The 20,393-nt window shown below is 37.9% G+C and overlaps 2 protein-coding genes across 4 annotated transcripts in view; both read left to right on the top strand.

Moving 5' to 3' along the window:
• Window positions 1-10,175, top strand: part of GNPAT (glyceronephosphate O-acyltransferase) — a 30,002-nt gene extending 19,827 nt beyond the window's left edge. For both annotated transcript variants that reach the window (XM_039364424.1, XM_039364423.1), the window contains exons 11-16: window positions 508-587; window positions 3,445-3,585; window positions 4,832-4,931; window positions 5,022-5,115; window positions 7,326-7,387; window positions 9,584-10,175. In XM_039364424.1, the coding sequence (XP_039220358.1) occupies window positions 508-587; window positions 3,445-3,585; window positions 4,832-4,931; window positions 5,022-5,115; window positions 7,326-7,387; window positions 9,584-9,627 (521 nt within the window). In that variant the 3' untranslated portion in view covers window positions 9,628-10,175. The remainder of the gene's footprint in view (window positions 1-507; window positions 588-3,444; window positions 3,586-4,831; window positions 4,932-5,021; window positions 5,116-7,325; window positions 7,388-9,583) is intronic.
• A 3,195-nt stretch (window positions 10,176-13,370) lies between these two features.
• On the top strand, window positions 13,371-20,044 carry PDCD2 (programmed cell death 2). Of its 2 annotated transcripts, XM_039364429.1 has the most exons (6): window positions 13,376-13,747; window positions 15,441-15,683; window positions 17,296-17,436; window positions 18,026-18,141; window positions 19,117-19,233; window positions 19,427-20,044. In XM_039364429.1, exons 1-6 carry the CDS (start codon window positions 13,453-13,455, stop codon window positions 19,583-19,585), a joined length of 1,071 nt encoding a protein of 356 aa, XP_039220363.1. In that variant the 5' UTR covers window positions 13,376-13,452; the 3' UTR covers window positions 19,586-20,044. The 2 variants fall into 2 exon arrangements, with proteins under 2 accessions (XP_039220364.1, XP_039220363.1); XM_039364430.1 differs by lacking the exon at window positions 18,026-18,141 and having other exon boundaries at window positions 13,371-13,747; window positions 19,427-19,568.
• The last annotated feature ends 349 nt before the right edge of the window (window positions 20,045-20,393 follow it).

The following is a 20,393-nucleotide window of genomic DNA, read 5'->3' as shown; positions in this document are numbered from 1 at the left end:
AGTAAGATGTGAAGCTTGGGTAAGTTTGAATTTCACGAAAGTAGTATCGATATGCTTTCCACATGTACTTTCCCATGGCCTGACTAATTGGGGCTGTGGACTGAAGTACTTCTAAGCCTTGTGGATTCAGTTGGAATAATTCCTGTGCATCTGTAGCCATGATTCCAGATTTTACTCATCAAAGCATAATTCTGCAACAACTGTTGGCTGGAGATAGTAGATAGCTAGAAATGCTATTTTCATTGTTTGCCATTGGAACAATCATCTTGTTTCTCTGCAATTATGAATCATTTTAGCAGTTCATGCAAGAGAAGCCTCAGAATGTATTTCCAAATTATGTCCATAATGTTTACATTTTCTCATTTATCTAACAATGGTTTCAGTGTGTGTGTGTGTGTGTGTGTGTGTGTGTGTGTGTGTACATTAAAAGGCATCTTTCACATGTTGTCTTTTAATAGAATAATTCTTTGAAGAAAGGTCTTACTCATAAATAAAATTGTTTTCCAGAGGAAGTCTATAACCATTTTTCATTCTGGCGTGATGTTTTTTCTGAAGAATTTATCTTCTTTCCTGGAATATCCCTGAAGGTAAACTGTTAAGTTTTGAGCTCTTAATATCTGAGGGAATTTGTCGTGACTTAATTGAGTTTAAGACTAGGGGCAGTTTTCTACATTGAGGGTTTGGGTTTTTTTTAACTTTTCTTTTTGATATTTTTTTCTATGAAAACAAAAAATAAAACAAAAAATAAAAACAAAAGACTACAGGCAGTTTTCTACATTGGGGATTTGGGTTCTTTTTAACTTCTTGATATTCTTTTCTATGAAAACAAAATATAAACAACAAAAAAATCCCCCTATTTTGAGTATTTTGAGTTTGAAAGAAAGCTGATCCAAGCTTTAAAAAACTGGATTTCAAGCTCAAAGCATTTCCAGAGCACTAAGAGTTTCTCATTTCTTAGTTGAACCAGCAGTTCTACAGATGGGACGTTTCATGAAATTTCAGACTCAAAACAGTCAGAAGGTAACCTTTTGCACATCGCAACCACCATCCAAATATCTTCTCCTTTATTTGAATCACCTGAAAAAAAATCATTATCCATTGGTAAACAATACTCAAAAGTTTTTCAAACTGTCTTTGGATTAAATAAACCTCTGTTCAGTCATCCCCAAATTATTTTTGCTTACACTGATACCCCAATTATGAGTGAGTGTTTTTAAGGTAACCTAATTGCTCCACTTATAATAATAGTTTTAAATAGGAAAATATTTAAAAGATTGGAGAATGGAGACAAAAAAGAACCAAGAGGTCATCAGTTTGCGGGATCATTTTAAATGGGTGGAGTAACGTTCTGGTCCCCCATGAGCTCCTTCTTACATGCCCTCAACCATCTCTATATAGCCTTTTAGTTTTGTAATTTTCTCGTTTCTTATGTAACAGTCTGTGCTCTTTTTCTTCATTTTTGTCCCAATTCTGGGGAGCTTCCACTGCCCCTATTCATTTCTACTACAGTTGCTCTTATCCTATGGGTGTTGCCTCTTCTTCCCACTGCTTGGATTTGAGGCTTTGCCGCATTTAATTCATACCCATTTTGACCCAGAGGAAATCCATAATGAATAGGTTGGCGCAAAAGTATGTACACAGCCACTTAATTGAATTTAATTGCTTTCTTAAAGGAGAAGTTGCTTCAGCCCACGTTTTCTCCCAAGTGTGGTTACTGGGCCATAAAAGTCTTTCACTTTGCTTTTGTGTAAGCCAAGTCACAACTGTTTGCTACAGGCATTGTGGTGAATTCAGTTACTCTGCCTCTTCAGGTTGAAAAGGCACTTCTTCTTGCCTCAATATAATAGTTCAAGAATCCTCAAAGCAGTACAGAGTGCTCAGTTCTAAAACGTTCAAGTTCATTTCAAGTTCTGTGCCCCCCCTTTTTTTTCTAATTTTGATACGGAAAACTCTTGACAAACTCTTTCTCTTCTGCACTGGAAAAGCTGTGCTTTTTTGACAGAGCAGTTGGGAGCAAAACTCCCAATGCAAGACCTAGAATTCTAGGAATTCGGGGGGTGTAGGGGGGAGGAGAACAAGTGATCTGATAACAAGCATGATTCCAAAGCATTCCTTGATCACGCTGCTGATTTTTAGCTATGATTTTTTCCACAATTTTTAGAAAAATAAACATATAAAATAGGATGATTAAGCTTCCAGAAGATTTAGTATACATACTTTGTTCCTTTAGCTCCCTCCCATCCCCAAAACAAATTAAAAAAAGGCTACCTACTACACCCTTTCTGCCTTGAGGGGGCTACAGAAATTATATGTAAAAAGATTGACGAATAATCTGATTAAATCCAGACTATTTACATAATGACTGCAACGGACACAGAAAGAGTATCAATGAAATTATGGAGGAAATGAAAAGTTAATCCTCTACTACATCCAAACACAAATTGTGAATATTCTTAATTGCAGCTAGGTATTTATAGGAAAGTACTTTCATTGGTTATATTTTGGATTAAAAGGAGTTATTTCAGATAATATTTTGCTGAGCTGATAATCTGCAGCCAATCAAAGCCGCAGGAAAAGCTCTCAGTAACTATCTTGAAGTTGTATTGGAAAGGGTAGGGCATATGAGTTCCCCTTCTTCTGGAGCTGATTTCTGCCCCATAAAGCAGGTCGTTCCAATTAGGTCAGGTGCATTCTAGCTTATAATTCTTCAATCAGTGTTATCTGGGAAAGAAGAATGTTGTAGCGCAATAGTCTGATTGAAGGTTACAGTATAAATAATTGGATGTAAAACAGTTGCAGCTACCATTGTAGCTAAAAAATAAATACTTGGAGGATTCTGAGAGATGTACATTATTTATCATTTAAATAGGAGTTGAGAACTTGTGTTGCATTATAACTCTCAGCAGCTCAAGTTAGCCAGTGGTGAAGTCTGTTGGAAGATGTAGTTTGATATCTGAACTTGCAACTGATTATTTACCAGCAAGTTTTCTGAGCCAGACCTTGCTCATAAGTTACAGAAAGTCTTCTATTTTTGGTTAGCAGGCACATAGGCGTTCTCTCTCTCTCTTTCTTCTTCCCCTCTCAAGGGCATGAATGGTGAAGGCGCCACTGAGGCCAGAAATGTCATGGTCATATCTGTCTGCAAACTATTTCTCTTTTTGTTGTCAGCCCACTTTGGAAAGTAGTTCATATTCATTTTGATTGGAAGGTTTTGTCTTTGTATTAAAGTAATTATCTAACTATCTATCTATCTATCTATCTATCTCATCATCCATCTCGCTGTCATATTACTGGACTTTAATAAAAGAATATTGAGATGTTAACATGATCTGTAGATTTGTTTTTTACTCTTTTGCGCATATTGGTTGACTTTAGAACGAATTGTGGATGTTACATTTGGTTTACAGCCATTAAAAAAATAACAGAGATTTATTTAATCTCTAGGATTTTGAAGAAGGTTGTTTCTTGCTTACAAAATGTGGAGCCATTCAAGACACACCACAGCAGATTTTTGTCACAGAGAAAGGAAGTACAGTAATTACTTTCTTGAGTGTGATGTTTAAGCCATTTGTAGAAGGTTATCAGGTATGAGTTTTTCAATATTCTTTTCATTAGTGGCCATCCTTTTGTTGGGAATGATAATAACTATTATATGCCAGTGCTGCTTATTGTAAATATATTGTCTCCTAATTCCAATAATTTTTGTGTCTGTAATACACATACGCTTTCTGAGCATAAAAATGAAGAAGATTCTCAAAGTCCATCATAAAACAAAATTGCAGTGTTTTATGGATAAGCAAGAAATGAACAAAAATTACTGAGTGCAAATATTATCTAGTATTGGGTTAGATGTCTGTCAAGTAAAGAGGTCTTTGCCCAGCAATTACAGTTCATCATGTTAGGAAAGAATTTTCCTGGGGAAGAGTTGAGGGCAATGCCATGAAAAAAGCCTTCGGTTTCCTTTCCTTCTACCTAATTTATGATGGCCAAGGCATCTGAAGAAGGGCCCCCAATTAACAACCTTGATTTACAATATATTCAAATGAGAGCAGGTAGTTTTGTTACTTTTCAGATGGTTGGCTCTTTAATTTCCACAATTTCATGCTGTGCTGCCTAGGTTTGGAGCTTAACTCCCAATACTACCAGGGAGCTACCATTGGCCTATCCTGGCTATATTTGAAGCTGTTTAGGGCTTTAAAGGTTAAATTTTAAGTTGATTCATTGAATTATAACCTCTTCCTTCCATCATCATCTTTCTAATTTAAGCAAGGCAACTTTAGTATTACCAATGTGCTCTAATGGATTAGCACAGATATGTTCGGAGGAAAAGGAAACACACCCAGCCTTTTACATAAGGTTGCATCACCTCACTAAGCTGTTATTTTAGATATAATTGAGTATTATTATGTTATAGGATTATAGTGCATTCATGATCCAGTGAAATGAATATTGAATGGAAGGGCTGAAATTTTCTTACCAAGCCTCTTCCTATCGTTCTTTCTGACTTTTTACTTATCTTTATATCACTCATGAAACAGACAGTTCCAGTTCTTGTTTACAAAGTGCTTTGTAATGTAAAATTTCCAGAAACAGATTGAGGTACATAGTACGGGAAAATTTCCATTCAAAAAAGAAAGAAAAAAATATATTTTTACTGGGAATACTGAATTTTTTTTTTTTAAAAAAAAATAGCTCTTAATCATCAGCTTCAATTCTTTCAAATATTGAGAAGTATCTTTCAGCTGAAATGTTTTCAGTTTTGTTGTATGCCTACCTTACCGTAAAAAGAACTGTGACTATTTTGTAACATCAGTTTAAATGTTTTTCTTAGATAATCTGCAAATACCTTTTTAATGAAACAAATGAAGCCTTTACTGAGAAGCATTTTGTATTTGGAGTCCGACGCCTTGCTTCCCAGCTTCTGGAGACAGGTGTGGGATTTGGACATTACAATGTTATACTGATGTTAGCTCTGAAATAGAAGGATTGCATTTTTCATTGCTCCCATTCCTCCTGTTTAGGGAGCACGCAGTGTTATGAGATCCTGTCTTCGGATATGCAGAAAAATGCTTTGGCTGCTTTTGTGCGACTAGGCATGGTGGCCAGAATGAAAACGTGAGTATATATAATAGAATAACAGAGTTGGAAGGGACCTTGGAGGTCTTCTAGTCCAACCCGCTGCTGAAACAGGAAACCCTATACCAGGGGTAGGCAATCTTGGCTCTTTTATGACTCGTGGACTTCAACTCCCAGAATTCCTGAGTCAGCATGGCTGGCCACGAAGCCAAGGTTGCCTACCCCTGCCCTATACCATTTCAGACAAATGGTTGTCCGATCTCTTCTTATAAACTTCCAGTGTTGGAGCATTCACAATTCTGGAGGCAAGTTGTGAATATCTGGAACTCAATGAAGAAGCTGAATTACTATCAATCTCCTAACAGTAGAAAATATTCAGAAGAAGGACTGTGATGTTATTACCATTCTACAGAGCATCCAGTGCTAAATACAAACATAAAAGAACTCTACTATGTAGGTAAAATCATGAGCATTTTTTGCCCATGAAGGGAGCTTTCCTTGCCCTGTTCTCATTTTCCACCCAGTTTTGGAGACATTATAGTTTACAGTACAATATACCGATCATATAGGAGCTTAGGTAGCAAATTTGTATATATTTTTTTGTAAAGATTTATATTCATTTGTTCTCTTTGTGATTCTTAGTGTGTACTGCACAGTCAAGTATTCATGAAAATGATGATTCAAATTTTAACAAAAAATATAAAAATTACAATAAAACATTAAAAGACTGTGTAAATAAGGTTTTTAGCCCCATCTTAAACTATGGTAAGGAGGGGCTCACTTCTTCTCCTGACAAATTGTCCTATAGCATGGTTTGTTTCATAGAAAAAAAGACACAATCATTTTTTGACACTAAATGCAAATCCATGGCAACATCCATTCTTATGACTTGGGTATGTAGGAGGAGTAGGCACTGCATATAAGTAAATATGGCTGCATATCTAATAGATTGGACTGAAATGGAAATATTTAAGAGAACTGCTGGAAGGTTCTTGCGAACTCTACCACAACTGATGCTACCACAATCTGGAATACCTGATGTAGAGAATCTGGCAATTCCATGTCAGTAAATGTGACAACTCTCTTCAGTGGTTCTAATTTGAAGGCCAGAACAAATGCTTAAATACGTATTGCATGACTCACGGTATGAGAACAAATGTCCATTATTTGACAGATATATAATGATGTCATGAAGGACAAAATTCGGAGAGTTGATGTGTTTATCCTTCACAGATTTTGGGGCCATATCGTAGATGAGCCTTGACAGGCAATATCAAAATGACCCGCACAACAGATGGAGTATTCCAAAGCTTTAAATCAGGTAGCAAATGTTGCCTGTGGAGAAACAAGTGCCTTTCGCAGGCTAAGCTGTATTTACAAAGTATTCTAGCCAAATACATGTCTGGAACAAGTGTAAATAGCACCACATTGTAGGAAAGTTATATTAATCTACGGCAGGGGTCTTCAAACTTGGCCCTTTTATGACTTGTGGACTTCAACTCCCAGAATTCCTCAGCCAGCGTGGCTGGCTGAGGAATTCTGGGAGTTGAAGTCCACAAATCATAAAAGGGCCAAGTTTGAAGAACCCTGATCTATAGTGACACAAAAACCTCATACTTCATTTTTTAAGACTAACAAATGTTATTATATGGCATTAATGTAAGTCTTATAATAAAATCTGTTGGTCTTCAAAGTTGCCAGTGTATGATGTTTACAATTTGTAAGCTGCCCAGAACCACTTTATAGGGAAAATGGGAGCATAAACATTTAATAAATAAAATTAACAGATAAATAAAATACATTGATCTAATTATTTTGCACAGTTAAACTAATGACAACATAAATACTTGACCTGAACCAACAAGTATGGCAGGGATTCTGATGACTTCATAAAACGGTTGAGAGGTTAAATGTTTTATGCTGTTTGTACTTTAGATAATAGATTAACTATCCCCCAGATTACAATGAACAGTTATGGTTGTTATTATTTTTTCTTTTTAAAAGACACTAAAGCTCTACGTTTTAAACAGTAAAAAGCGTTGCCAGCTTGATCAATGTGCTAAATGCTGTACTTCAGCATTTAATGTTTGAAAATGTTTGCACTGATAGCAAGAAGATTAATAATTTTAATATTTACATGCTCAGAATAGAGAATTCATTTCATAGTCTTCCCCCCCCCCCAATAACCACTGGATATTACAGAATCTCATTCAAAATCTTTCTCTTCCCCTTCTCACCTCCACCCCCAGGATGGATGGATTCACTTACAGAGTAAACAAAGAGTCTCTGACTAAGACTGCAGGAATGTTTGGTAAGTGTGCATCTGAATAAATGATAAAATCTTCCCTCTCCCCAATTAAATGAAGAGCCTTTCATTGCATCACTCTGTTTATATAGATGGTTCATTTTATTCCATGCAAATAAAACCAGTTTTAACTGAATTGTTATCATGTCACTCACATAAATTAGGGTGGCAATTGCCAGTGTCCAACATTCTTATCTGTATGTAGGCACAGACCTACTATACTATTCACATTCTAACATTAGTTTGTTCTTCCTGTTTTTTCCTTTCCTGTCAATTAGATGATGGGTGGAATTTACCATCATCTAATTGACAGGATGTATTTTGCACGCATTCCTGTAGTTTGGGATGGTCATATTTTAAGACCTGATAAATTAATCTGCATATCTAATATATAAGAATCTGGGGATGGGAACCTTGACATAAGATAATTTTATGTCTAGATTTTTAAACTTTTGTTTTGCTGTTGATAAAAACAATACTGCAAGTTAGAAATTATAGTACAATTTGAAAAGGAATGCAGTAGGAGATACTGAATTACAGAGAATTTGGGGCAGGGGAATGGATATTACCTGCATATTTCATTAAATGGCTTATTTGCTCAATTTGTGCTGGGTTGTTTTTTTTTTTAAAAAAATGTAATAAACCTACTACTCCCATTTGTCAAACTGGTGGCAGAAAGCAGGGAATAATCTTTCTCTAGTGGGTTCCTGTGGTAGCCTGGCATGCTACAGATAGAATGAATGTGGCACGAGGCACTTTGACTATTGTTAAGAGATGTGTTATCTATATTGACAAAGCTTCTTTAGCCCAGATCTAGTAGTACTCTGTGAAATATCTTTAGATATACTGTATGTTCACCTTTGGCTGCTTGATTACTTTGATTCTAACAGACAAGCTACTAAGGAACTGGGACTGTCCATTATGGAAATTTAAGATCAGTCGAAGTTAGACTTCTCCTTGAGAGAGACAATTGTGTGAGCTAAACATCCTCTCTGTCTACATTGGCTACTTATTACAATTCAAAATTTGGGTAGATAATTCCATTTTTATATTAGTACTTGACTTCCATGATAAAACAGGTAAACAGTTCATAGACTTGATAATGGTAGTAACGGATAACAATTAAAAAATGCTAATGATCTTAGCAGTGATCAAGAATTCTAGAAATTCTGGAGGAACTTTTAGGTCTCTGTCCAGCTATAGAGGATTTACATGCTATGAATGTTTGTTTTTTTTTTAATTGTAAGCTTTTGTCTTAGCTGGGAAAAGTCCAAATAAAGTCTTGGAAATCTACTTCCTATCAGTGCAGGCAGAATACTAATTTAAATGAACTAATACTTTCTGGTTCAGTAAAAGTTAGCTTCTTATTGTACACTGTTCACAGTGGATTAATATTTGATCCTATAGAGTAAAGGAACTTATGTATGCCTCTTATGTTTTTCAAAGCAGGAAGCAGAATGTATTATATTTTTGTATTTTTACAGTTCTCAAAGTACAGTATTAAAATAATCTGTTTTCAGTAGTTGTAATGAAATGGAGCTTTTTTGTGGTTTCAGTGGATGTTATTAAATCAACCATTATTAACAGAAACAGTTAAAGACAAGAGTAAAGAAAATACATTCTCCTAGACCAGTGGTTCTCAACCTTTTTAATGCCACGACCCCCAACCGGTCGTAAGTCAAGGACTACTCAACTGGTGCAGCACTGTTTGCAGAATGGGACTTTTGGCGGGCTCAGCAGGGCAGAGACAGCCTGGACAATTCCTATTGGCTTTTGAAAGCCAATAGAATTAGGCTCTATTCAAGAGAGTCTATTCTATTGGCTTTCAAAAGCCAATAGAATAAAAGGGAGTAGCACAGCTAAGGAAAAGGGGGAAAAAAATGGCAGACTGCGTTGTTTGGCGACCCCCGTGAAATGGTCGTTCGACTCCAAATGGGGTCCCGACCCACAGGTTGAGAACCACTGTCCTAGACAAAAGTGTATTTGTTCATGATTATTTGTGATTCCCCATAATTTATCAGACTGGATACCTAAAATGTCACCACTTCTGACAAATTTATTTCAGTTTATTAAATATTTCTGTCTCTCTCAGATGCATACTTAACAATGTGCACTATTTCTATAAAAGCTTTGGAATGTTTCTTGCGATCTTTCTTTCTCTGTGCTCAGAATTGTTGGCAGACTATATTCCTTCTTTTTTAGAATCTAGGATACCTGTAAGGAACGCAGTGGCTGCAAGGCTTTAACTGGAGAAGGCTAGAATGGCTTGTCTTACATCCACTATTAATGGTGGAGCCCGGTTGGAAATGAGGCGCAAGTGGGGAAAATGTTATTGAAGACTACAAAATACCCTTTCCACCTTGACATGTTTTTGCTACTACACAGTGGTGGGGAAGAATTCCAGAAGTCAAACTGTTTACACCACCACTTAAGGAACTTTATCAGCGTTAATGCTTAGGAGTCTTTGTACATTCAAATTCCCTTCAGCAAATATCATCTGACTCCCTCTTTCAGCCAGATACTAATATTTGATTAGTAAGGTGATATCTGAAATGTTTGTCATGATAACAAAATGATTGTTTTTATATGTACTTTTGTGGCTGTGAAAAAAAAGTAAGCCAAGGTTATATAAAGTTGAAAGCAATATTTAAAGAAAAATATTATTGCCATTGTATTTATGAAGAGATTAATCTGTTTCATGGAAATTAATTCCGACAAAATGTTAATGATGTAACTGATTTTAAAAAGGTGGTATTTGCATCTCTTGGAATATTAAAAACTAACACAGGAGGAATGTGTGCTACTTGCTGTTCTCGGTTGTTGCACATAGTCTTAAATGTGCATGGCATTTTTTTTTTTCTTTCCTTGCTGTTAGATTTCAAAAGTGGAACACATCACAATGGTAGGTCAGATCACTTATCAGCTGTCCTCTCCTGTTCAATTTCTGCTTAGAACCATCATGCCTCCTGTAACTCTTAAATCCTTTTATGCAGAGGTGGAGGCAGAGTTGTACCATAGACTATGTTGTAATGTGAGTGTGCGTTGCTTGCTGCTACAGTGCATCTCTCTGTGTATGTGCTTAGATGCTTAATGTCATAATCTTGGGTGCTTTTGACAGAACCAGCCTCTTCATATATTTGATGTTTTCCAATGTTACACAACATAATTTGGACAGGTCATGTATTAAACATACAGTATGTTTAATATCACTGTGTAATGCAGATCAGGAAATCAGCTCCATGGGTAACCTAAAATACTTATATTGAGAGTGGCTATGATAAAGGATATTTCACAGAGGGGAGCAAATGTTCTATCAACTCCCCATTGCGGTGTCTCCAAAAAAATCAAAAACCTGATATTTGAAGAAGATGAGATCATGCTTTTATTCAATGTCACCACACTCTTTATATCCATAGACCCAGAATTAGTGAAAGAATCCATGGCAGAACTAGATGACCCCTTTGTCATAAAAAAAGGGACAATTAGAGAAGACACATGAAGCTATCAGCAACATCTTCACAGGACTAAAATTTACAAAAGAAAGAAGAATACAATGGACTACCCTTCTGGATATTGCCATCAGTAACTGCAAATTAGAAACATAAGTCTATCATAAAACCACCCACACTAAGCAAGTGTGCCACTAGAAAATAACAATCCAACCTCCCACAAGAGAAGCTGTGTAAGGACATTATTCAGACAAGCATAAACACACTGCAGCAACCCTGGACGTCAGAAAAAGAAAACAGCTCATCTATATAACACCTTCCAACAAAATAAATACCCACGCAACTTACCAAAACATGCCTGACCCCTTAGCCCACTACAGCACAACCAACAGAAGCCATGAAAAGGATATCACTGCCATACATCAAAAACATCTCAGAAACAACCAACAGAGTATTACAACCATAGTACACAAACCAGCTAAAGTCCCCTAAAATGTCTTAAGTAAACCAAAAGACTCAGGAGCTTCAAAAATAAAAACAGGAGTCATCTACAACATACAATATAAGGGCTATTACAACAATTATGTAAGATAGATCAGCTGAGCACATCCATGAATACCAACTGGCAGAAGACATGATGAAAACTCCTTAATTGCACAAGAAATTGGTAGACTTCACCGTAGTTTCAACTGGGAAACCATGAGCATCCTAGACTAAATTAGGTCCAAAAACACTAGAGAATTCCTGGATGCCTGCCACTTATCAACAGGCACACACAGATAAACACCTGCATACCATTTAAAGCAATCAAAAAGTTAAAAGACCACAACATCTCCTTGGCAGCAAACAACACCCAGATTAGCAGAGATGAACACCAAGATCAATACTAGACCAACAATCAAGCAGTAAACAACATCCCAAGAAAGAAACTACCAACACAAAGAATCAAACTGTAAACAACAGCTTAATCAAGGAACCACCAAAAACAATCCCACCAACACTGAACAGGGCAGGCTACACACGTATATAGAGAACAAACCTCATTCTCTTCTAGTACTGATGATGTTACCTGGTTGGGTAATGAAATGTCTGCAAGAAAACAACCATGTTCAGAAATCACCAAGGACCCCACACTATAAGCCTGAGTAAACAGAATTCTAAATATAGGGAGAGGGGGGGGAAGTAGCACATTCCAGGCCCTTTGTGAAAAAAATACTACAAGCCCAAAAAGTTCCATGCTGTTTCAGTTCCCCAGTTTCTCACTCCAGTCCTCATAAACAATTTAAAATTGACACAGAATTACAGCGAAGCTTTCCTAGAATGGGGCTTGAAATGCTGAAGACTGAGCAGGGCAGTCTGCAGCATCAATACTTAGCTATCCCAACTGGTAACGAGACAAATGTAAAAGGCCTGTCAGGCTCCTGCCTCTGAGCTGTTGCTCATCTTGGAACATTATTTTAGCCCCATTTTATTCGAACGGTAAATAAACGTTATTTTACTTCTATTCAAAAGACAAACAAACGGCCACCTTTGCTACTGTACTACCTTTATTTCCCATACCTACAGATATAAGGGCAACATCTACACTCAGGAATTTGAAAACTATATTTTTTAGAAGGACTCTGATAATAGTTTTTATAACTTAAGCAAGGTGTCTGATGAAGTGAACTGTAGCTCATGAAAACCTACTGTACGCCTTTTACTATGCTAAAAAGTGTTGCTTCCTGTTTTTTGGGCGGGGCTACCTCTGACTGTAAAATTTTATGCTTTAAAAAAAATGGGATGTAAATAGAACTGCAAAAGAATTCACACTGATTAAATCGCACAGTTGGTGTTAGGATGGTCTTAACAACTGCGGGATCCTGAGTGCTCTCTCTCTCTTTGGTTGTTTTCTTGCAGACCTTTCATTACCCGACTAGGCAACATCATGATCCCAAAAACTCTGAATCAAGACTCAGTGATCGCAGAATCCACTCTGCATGAACGGAAGACCATGTGCTTTCGCAGAGATGAGACTGTCTTCCTTCCCCCTCCAAAAACTATCCAAGTTGGAAGATAGAATCAGAAAGCAAAAGTCCCTGTATCGAACTGATTGCGCAATTCACGTCCGATCTATAGGACAGGGGTAGTCAACCTTGGCTCTTTTATGACTCGTGGACTTCAACTCCCAGAATTCCTGAGCCAGCTTAGCTGGCTCAGGAATTCTGGGAATTGAAGTCCACGAGTCATAAAAGAGCCAAGGTTGATTACCCCTTCTATAGGACATGCCGTCGTCCTTCAGACTTGATTTGGAAACTGCTCTCAGTACAGAGCGGAGCCTTCCTTTATACCAGGGCAACTTTACGATCTGTGGACTTATAAAGTCCCAGAATTCCTGAGCCAAGCCGTGCTGACTCAGGAATTCTGGGACTTAAAAGTCCACAGATCGTAAAATGGTCATAGTTGCCCACACCTCCTCTATCCTGAACCCAGAACAGACTGCGAAGTGCAGCGGGGACCCGGACTGGTCAGAGAATCCGCCGCTCCGCTGGAGGCGCTCGCTCCTCTCGCCGCAGCCTTGCCCGGCTACTGACATCTTCCGCCGCTTTTAGAGGCGGCTGTTACCGATTGCTGAAAAGGAAAATGTGCTCGCAACCGGTCGAGCTGGGCTTTGTGGAAGAAGCGGCACCTTGGCGGCTGCGCAGTGACCAGTTCCCTTGCAAGGTCGGGGGCAGGCCGGCTTGGCTAGGCGAGGCCGGCTTGCCGGGGCCCTCTGAGCTGCGGTGCGGCGTGTGCGGGCAGCCGTGCGCGTTCCTCTTGCAGCTCTACGCGCCGGTGCAAGAGCGGCCCGAGGCCTTCCACAGGACTCTCTTCCTCTTCGGCTGCCGCCAGCCTTCTTGCTACCGCCCCGCCGGCCCAGCCCCGGGCAGCCTGAGAGGTGAGGGGGCGCTGCACGTGGGTGGGGATCGTCCTCTGCGAGAAGCGGCAGCTGCGACCCGGGGAAGAGTCGGGGGCGCAACCGTCTCCGCGTTTGTCCGATTATGACGACACAGTTCGAGCGTCTCACGCGCAGGCGGAGGAGGCAGCCGAAACATCTTTTTTGCGTGTTCACTTGGAAGTAACTTAACATCCGAGGGAGTGTGCAGCGGGGCTGCCTCCTGAGAAGGAAACAGCTGTCCGGAAGTGGCTTGTACATAGGTGGTAATAAAATCGAGTTAGTTAGGTTTCAAAATGCAAAAAGACTGTTTTGGTTTTGCTGAACCAGTTTTCAGAATACTGTACAGAATAACAGAGTTGAAGGGAACCTTGGAGATCTTCTAGTCTAACTTGTAATTTCTATCTTCTTCAATCTTATAGTTCAAGTAGGAGACCCTATATCAGAGGTACGCAACCTTGGCTCTTTTATGACTTGTGGACTTCAACTCCCAGAATTCCTGAGCCAGCACGAGTCATAAAAGAGCCAAGGTTGCCTACCCCTGCCCTATACCATTTCAGACAGAAGGTGATTCAACCTCTTTTTAAAAAAATCTCCACTGATGGAGCACTCCTCACATTGGGGACTCGCACCTTCTGTGCTCAGAGATTAACAGCGGACCTTTTATATGCAACGCATTTCTATCACTTATGGCCTTTTTTTCTAATAAAACATGGCTTTTTCTGAACTCCAGTGTAGCCTACTGATGTAGATCAATATGAGCATATTAAAGGAGACTACTGCAACTCCTCAGGTGCAACAGTTTATTATCATGATCTCTTTTGGGGTTAATTCATAAATGTTTACTAATTCAGGTTTATAGAAATGAGCCCATTATAGAGGGGATTTCTAAACACTATGGATCATTGATTTTTCTCCCAGACCATTTCACTTTGCCTGCCTTCCCAGAAATGAATTGTCTGGAACGGGACACAGGTCATGATATTAAAAGTTAAGCACCCATAAAACTGTTGCCTTGGAATATAACTACTCTGCAGAGACCAATATATAAATACTTTAAATAATTGTGTGAAAGTATATCTTGGTTATATATTGAACATCTGAAAGAGCAAAAAAAGAGCAGCTGATACGTCTAAGTTTTAAAGGAGTTCTTTGAAGTTCTAAAAAAAAAAAAAAAGTGCTGGAACTCACACACGTCATACAACCCGCCTTGCCTATCCTACAAGGTTCCAGCCAAAAAAGGTGCTGGAACTCCGTTCTGGGCGTTCTATGAGAAAAAAAGCCCTGCCTTTATAAAGGAACATGATCACATGTCCTGTGAGTTGCCCAGACTTTCTTAAGCAGTGGAGCATCCACAACTTGCTTCCTTTGATTGTTTACCAAGAATTTTGGCCAGCTCCTCAAAGAATGCACAGCTTCTCTTATCCAAATGGCTCTCCCCAGGTTTTCACCAGCCATGATACAGATCTTGCCTTTGAAACATTTCATTTATATGCTGCCTATTCTATTATACTATACTCTTGACGTTTTTTCTAGAGCCTTCAAAAATTAAATGGACTTAGAATGCACAAATGTTAACCCCATGGCACCTCAGTGTTGTTTTGGTACAGTGTGGGCAGAGACTAAACTAGAATGACATAAGAGTAGTATGTCGTACTGTATTCATTTGTTAGATAATATTTTTTTCTCATTTAAGTTTTTAGGAATCAGCTTCCAAGAAAGAATGATACTTACTCTTATAATCCACCACCTGAAGAACCACCTTTGGAAGAATTACCTTCTGTGAATCTGCAGCTAAAATGTGGAGCTATGCTTTGCAGAGTCTGTGGTTGCTTGGGACCCAGCACATGTTCCAAGTGTCATAAGGCTCATTATTGTAGCAAAGACCATCAGATCAAAGATTGGAAGGCAGGACATAACGTATCATGCTTGCAGCCTGGTAGGTAGCTAGACATACCCATGAATTGTAAGAGCTCACCAAAATAATATTATAGAATATAATAAATATAAGAATGTATGTTGGACGATATATAGTCCTTTGATTTGTGTGCATTAGCACTCTTGATTCTAAAACAGTTTATTTTCTATGCTAATTGTAAAGAATTGGAAGTGGATTAATAATTTTATATGGCAATGTCTTTTTAATACCATCTGTTGGTATCTTTCTTAGAATAAGCACCAAGTTCTCTAAAATAAAGATTTCTGGAGAAAAATAATGAAGAGTTATCTACATTTCTAGCTAACGGCTTAACTAGTGGTTTTATAAATATTTTGTTTATAGTAACATGTTTTATTTTTTCTTAAAAAAAGCAAAAATGCTAGTTTTAGCATTGTCAACTCCAGTTGGCCCTGCTATGCTATAGGGCCCTATTTTCTGCTGCCCCAATTATGCCCTCTGGTTGTTCATTTGGGAACTTTAGCCAAAGTGGTAGTTTGCTGTGAAGTTTTTTTTTGGACCTATCTTCACTCTTTAAAACATAAATCCATTTTCAATTAAATATATATACTGTGGGGCTTTTTTAGGTTACTTCAGTGGTTCTCAACCTGTGGGTCGGGACCCCATTTGGGGTCGAACGACCATTTCATGGGGGTCGCCAAACAAGGCTGTCCGCCATTTTTTCCCCCTTTTCTTTGGCCATGCCCCTGGCACCCGGTGATGTATAAGTGGTTGCGGGTCACCACAACATGGGGAACTGTATTATGGGGTCGCGGCATTAGAAAGGTTGAGAACCACTGGGTTACTTGATTTGGCTCATACATCATTCTAGGTCAGAAGTCATCATTTTTAAGATATAAGAGTCATATGTACCATATTGGAGGCAAATAAACCACATTTGGCTTAGTACAGTTTTGAATGTAATCCATATTTGCTTTTAAGATTTGTTTCACAACCCCACAAAGGCATATTTGTGTCAGGGAGAGTTGCGCTGATGGATGTGAGATAATGCAGTGGTCTCAAAGTTAAAGGGTTTCTCCACCACCACAGTCATCAAGAAACATCATGCTTAATTAAGACATCTGTCTCCTAATTCTAACTAAATAAAAGAGCAGAAGTATTCAGTAGAGGAGGAGGATATTGTTGAACATGGTGTGGACTGACAATTTTGTACATATCAGGAAGGAGGAGATCCAGCAGGAGTAAGCAGGACTCAGAGAGAACTGAGAAACAAACTTATTTGTTGAAAAGGATTGTCATTTTTGGAGAACAGATTAGTTGCCAGCAAGGACAGCTTGATAAAGATGCTAGAATCAAGGTTTTTTCCCCCTGTTCTCATTAACTTCCCTGAGATACAAATGAGCCTATAAGTGAAAGCATAAAAAGTAGCTGGGAGAGGGAATGGAATATATAATGTGAAAAATTCCATTTGAAATTTTTTATCTAAGGCTGTAACTGTGCAGTTAAAATAAAGCCACAGTATATAGTCAATATTATTGTAAATAGAGAATGGGGATTGTCTGGAAAGTTCCTGCCTTTTCTCCACCCTCTGACAAATGTGTAATAATAAAATCTAGGAGAAAGTAAATGAAGAGACTGGCTTCTTGTTTTACAGAAGATGTAATTCCGGATCATAAATTTCTGTTCCCCGAGTATGAAATTGTCAGAGAACATGAGGAGTTGGATTCTGCTGCTGTCAGTGACACAGAACACGAAGATTTAGACAAAAATGAGGATACAACAACAGGTGATCTAGGTAAGAATTATGAATGAATGCCCATATTTCAAGGCTGTTTCTTAAATTAGCATTTATTTTAAATTGAAGTATATCCTGCATTAAAGAATGTATAGATCCGCCCCCTAGCTTCCAAATGACAGAGCTTTTTTCCCGAAGTTTTTAACTTAGACTTTGCTTGAAAGTAAGTTAGTCTCAGACATATAAGTATGTTGCATCAGAACTGTATTGGAGTGTAATTGCTAAAAACATCTGGTTGGTTTTCCTCTCATTTTGACATTGAAAGTACATACCACTGTAACAGAAGCTGTAAGATGGATTTGTTTAAAAAAATATACCACCAAATTCTCCTATCCCAATTCAGATAAAAAGAGGAAACTCTTGTAACATCAATTTGCGGTCTTGCCCTCCATAATGCAGATCTCATTCTCTCCCCCTTTTTTTTTTGCAGGCTTCTAACATGGACACAATATTTTTCATTGATAGATATTTTTAAAATCAAATTTCATGAATACTGATTCATCCCTGAGAGACTTAAGCCAAAACCCTTTTTTACAAATTGCAGTCTTGCAATTTAATTACTGTGTGTTTCTCCTCCCCCCCCCCCCAGATGAAGCTTCTGAATTATTAGATGAGATGTCCTTGGAGATGATGGCAAAACATGAAACTCAGGAAGACAGAATTTTTCAAATATTCAAAGAAAGGATATCTTTGGAACCAGAACAGGTGTTTTAAATGTATTTTTCATGTCCATTAATGTTTTATACTGGTTTATTACTATGAGAATGGGATATTAATAATCCAGCCCAGAATTTTGTCACTTTGAATTCATTTTCTACTTCATGCTACCAAAATAATTAGATGGAGATTAGTAACAAATTAAATGAAACCTGACTAAAAGAATTGGATGTTCGGAATTGATCCATTAGTACTGTTTTGCATGGAAATTCTAGTAAGACAAAGACCATATTCACAACATGCTAAATCAATGTAAAAAGTCAACAAAGGAGTGCTTCATCCTTCAATTATATCTTAACCAAGAAAGGAAGTCATGTGAATCATGCAATCTTGGGCTGGTTGTCATTTCCATTTACCGAAATTGGACTCTGAAGCCCAAAAGCGTTGGTTTCAAAGTATGGCTTTTATAGATAGATAAATAGCAAAGGTTCCATATTCATATGATTGTTAAGCCATGCACATAGATGGATAGAATGCAAGGGAGTGATACACTTATTAACCCTTTACAATGGCTTAGAAACTAGGGCAGGTTTGGGGAAAGACTACCGATAATTACTTTAGTGCAGTGGTTCTCAACTTTCTAATGCCGCGACCCCATAATACAGTTCCCCATGTTGTGGTGACCCCCAACCACTTATACATCACCGGGTGCCAGGGGCGTGGCCAAAGAAAAGAGGGGGGGGGAAATGGCGGACAGCCTTGTTTGGCGACCCCCGTGAAATGGTCGTTCGACCCCAAATGGGGTCCCGACCCACAGGTTGAGAACCACTGCTTTAGTGGAAGCATGCTTCATACAAACCTGCACCGTAAGTAAGTAATGACATGGTACATAGAAATGGGCATTTAATAAAAGATACTTTTGTCAATTGAAAGAGAGAAGAATAATCTCTTAGTTCATATGATATATACTCCTACAAAATCTACATAATTTTATTTTCAATTCTGATTCTTCTTGAATTTCAGGTTATCAGATACTGCAGAAATGGAGAAGGGCCCATCTGGATTTCAGGGTTAAATATTCCGCGAGACACAGATATTCCTAACTGTCAGTGTGGTAGTAAAAGAGTATTTGAATTCCAGGTATGGATGTTTGCAAAACTGCACATTAAAAACCATAAAGCTTCTTTTTAACACAATTTCTCTGTTTGCCTATTTTTCTCTTGGATGTTTTAAAAAATTGATAATACAGTAATATATTTCTTTCTGGTTATGGATTAAAGTGATTTGACCACTTAGTTTTAAAAGCTCACTTAAAGTATTTTGTCTGTTTAAGGTGATGCCGCAACTTCTAGCTCACTTAAATGTCGACAGTCTTGGAGAAAGTATTGACTGGGGAACACTGGCTATCTACACATGTGCTGTGAATTGTGATCTAGGAAACCACTATGTTGAAGAGTTCATCTGGAAGCAGGGCATTTCCAGTTCTGTTTAATGTCTGCAAAGCTTAAGCAGTGAGATAATTTTCTTCCATTATCATACATTTTTCTCACCTTTTAATATTCAGCTGACAACAATGATCGCCATTGCTTGAACTTTCACATCAGTTATAGAATAAGAATATAAAATCAATCTGAGACCAGAGAGGTGATTATTTTGCTAGAACTTTGAAATGAAAAAAAAAAAAGCAAATCATGATAGACATGATAGATTCACTACAGTAAAGAATCAAGTGATAAATTGTTGTTTCCACTGTTTATTTTCCTCCACCCATTCCTGAAACCATTCCCATTGCCACCCTTGGTAAAGGATCTTAAGAGCCTGTCTGAATATGCTGTAGGTGAATTTGCGCTTGTGTTACCATTGGTTGCTTTATGGGAGAGATCTTCATCACTTATTCTTCATTGTGCTTATTTTGGTTATAGTCTGGTTCAAAGGACTAATTACTTTGAAATATAATTTAACAAACCAGGAAAGTTTTGGCAAAACCAGGTGTGGAATGGAATTAGAAACACGGAATGTATAGTTTATTCTGTTACATAACTATGGAACTATAGTGGGATCATCCCATCCAAGCACCGATTCTTTAATTTCTTTGATGAGAAATTGAAGTAAAAGATTAGCATCCTTGAAACAGTTTAGTAAAAAGGCAAACAAAGCACATTTTTAAAAAATACTCTTTAGTATGTTGGCTGGAATATGCCGTTCATATCTGAGAAGACGTTCACTCATTCAAGAATCTAGAATTTTCACATCCTGTTGGAAAAGGTTGTTTTCATTAAGAAATTGGTTGGTTTGTAGTT

Source organism: Crotalus tigris, unplaced genomic scaffold (assembly GCF_016545835.1).
Source record: "Crotalus tigris isolate CLP2741 ecotype Arizona unplaced genomic scaffold, ASM1654583v1 scf7180000019759.570773, whole genome shotgun sequence".
NCBI lineage: Eukaryota > Metazoa > Chordata > Lepidosauria > Squamata > Viperidae > Crotalus > Crotalus tigris.
This window is presented reverse-complemented; position numbering and strand designations above follow the sequence as displayed.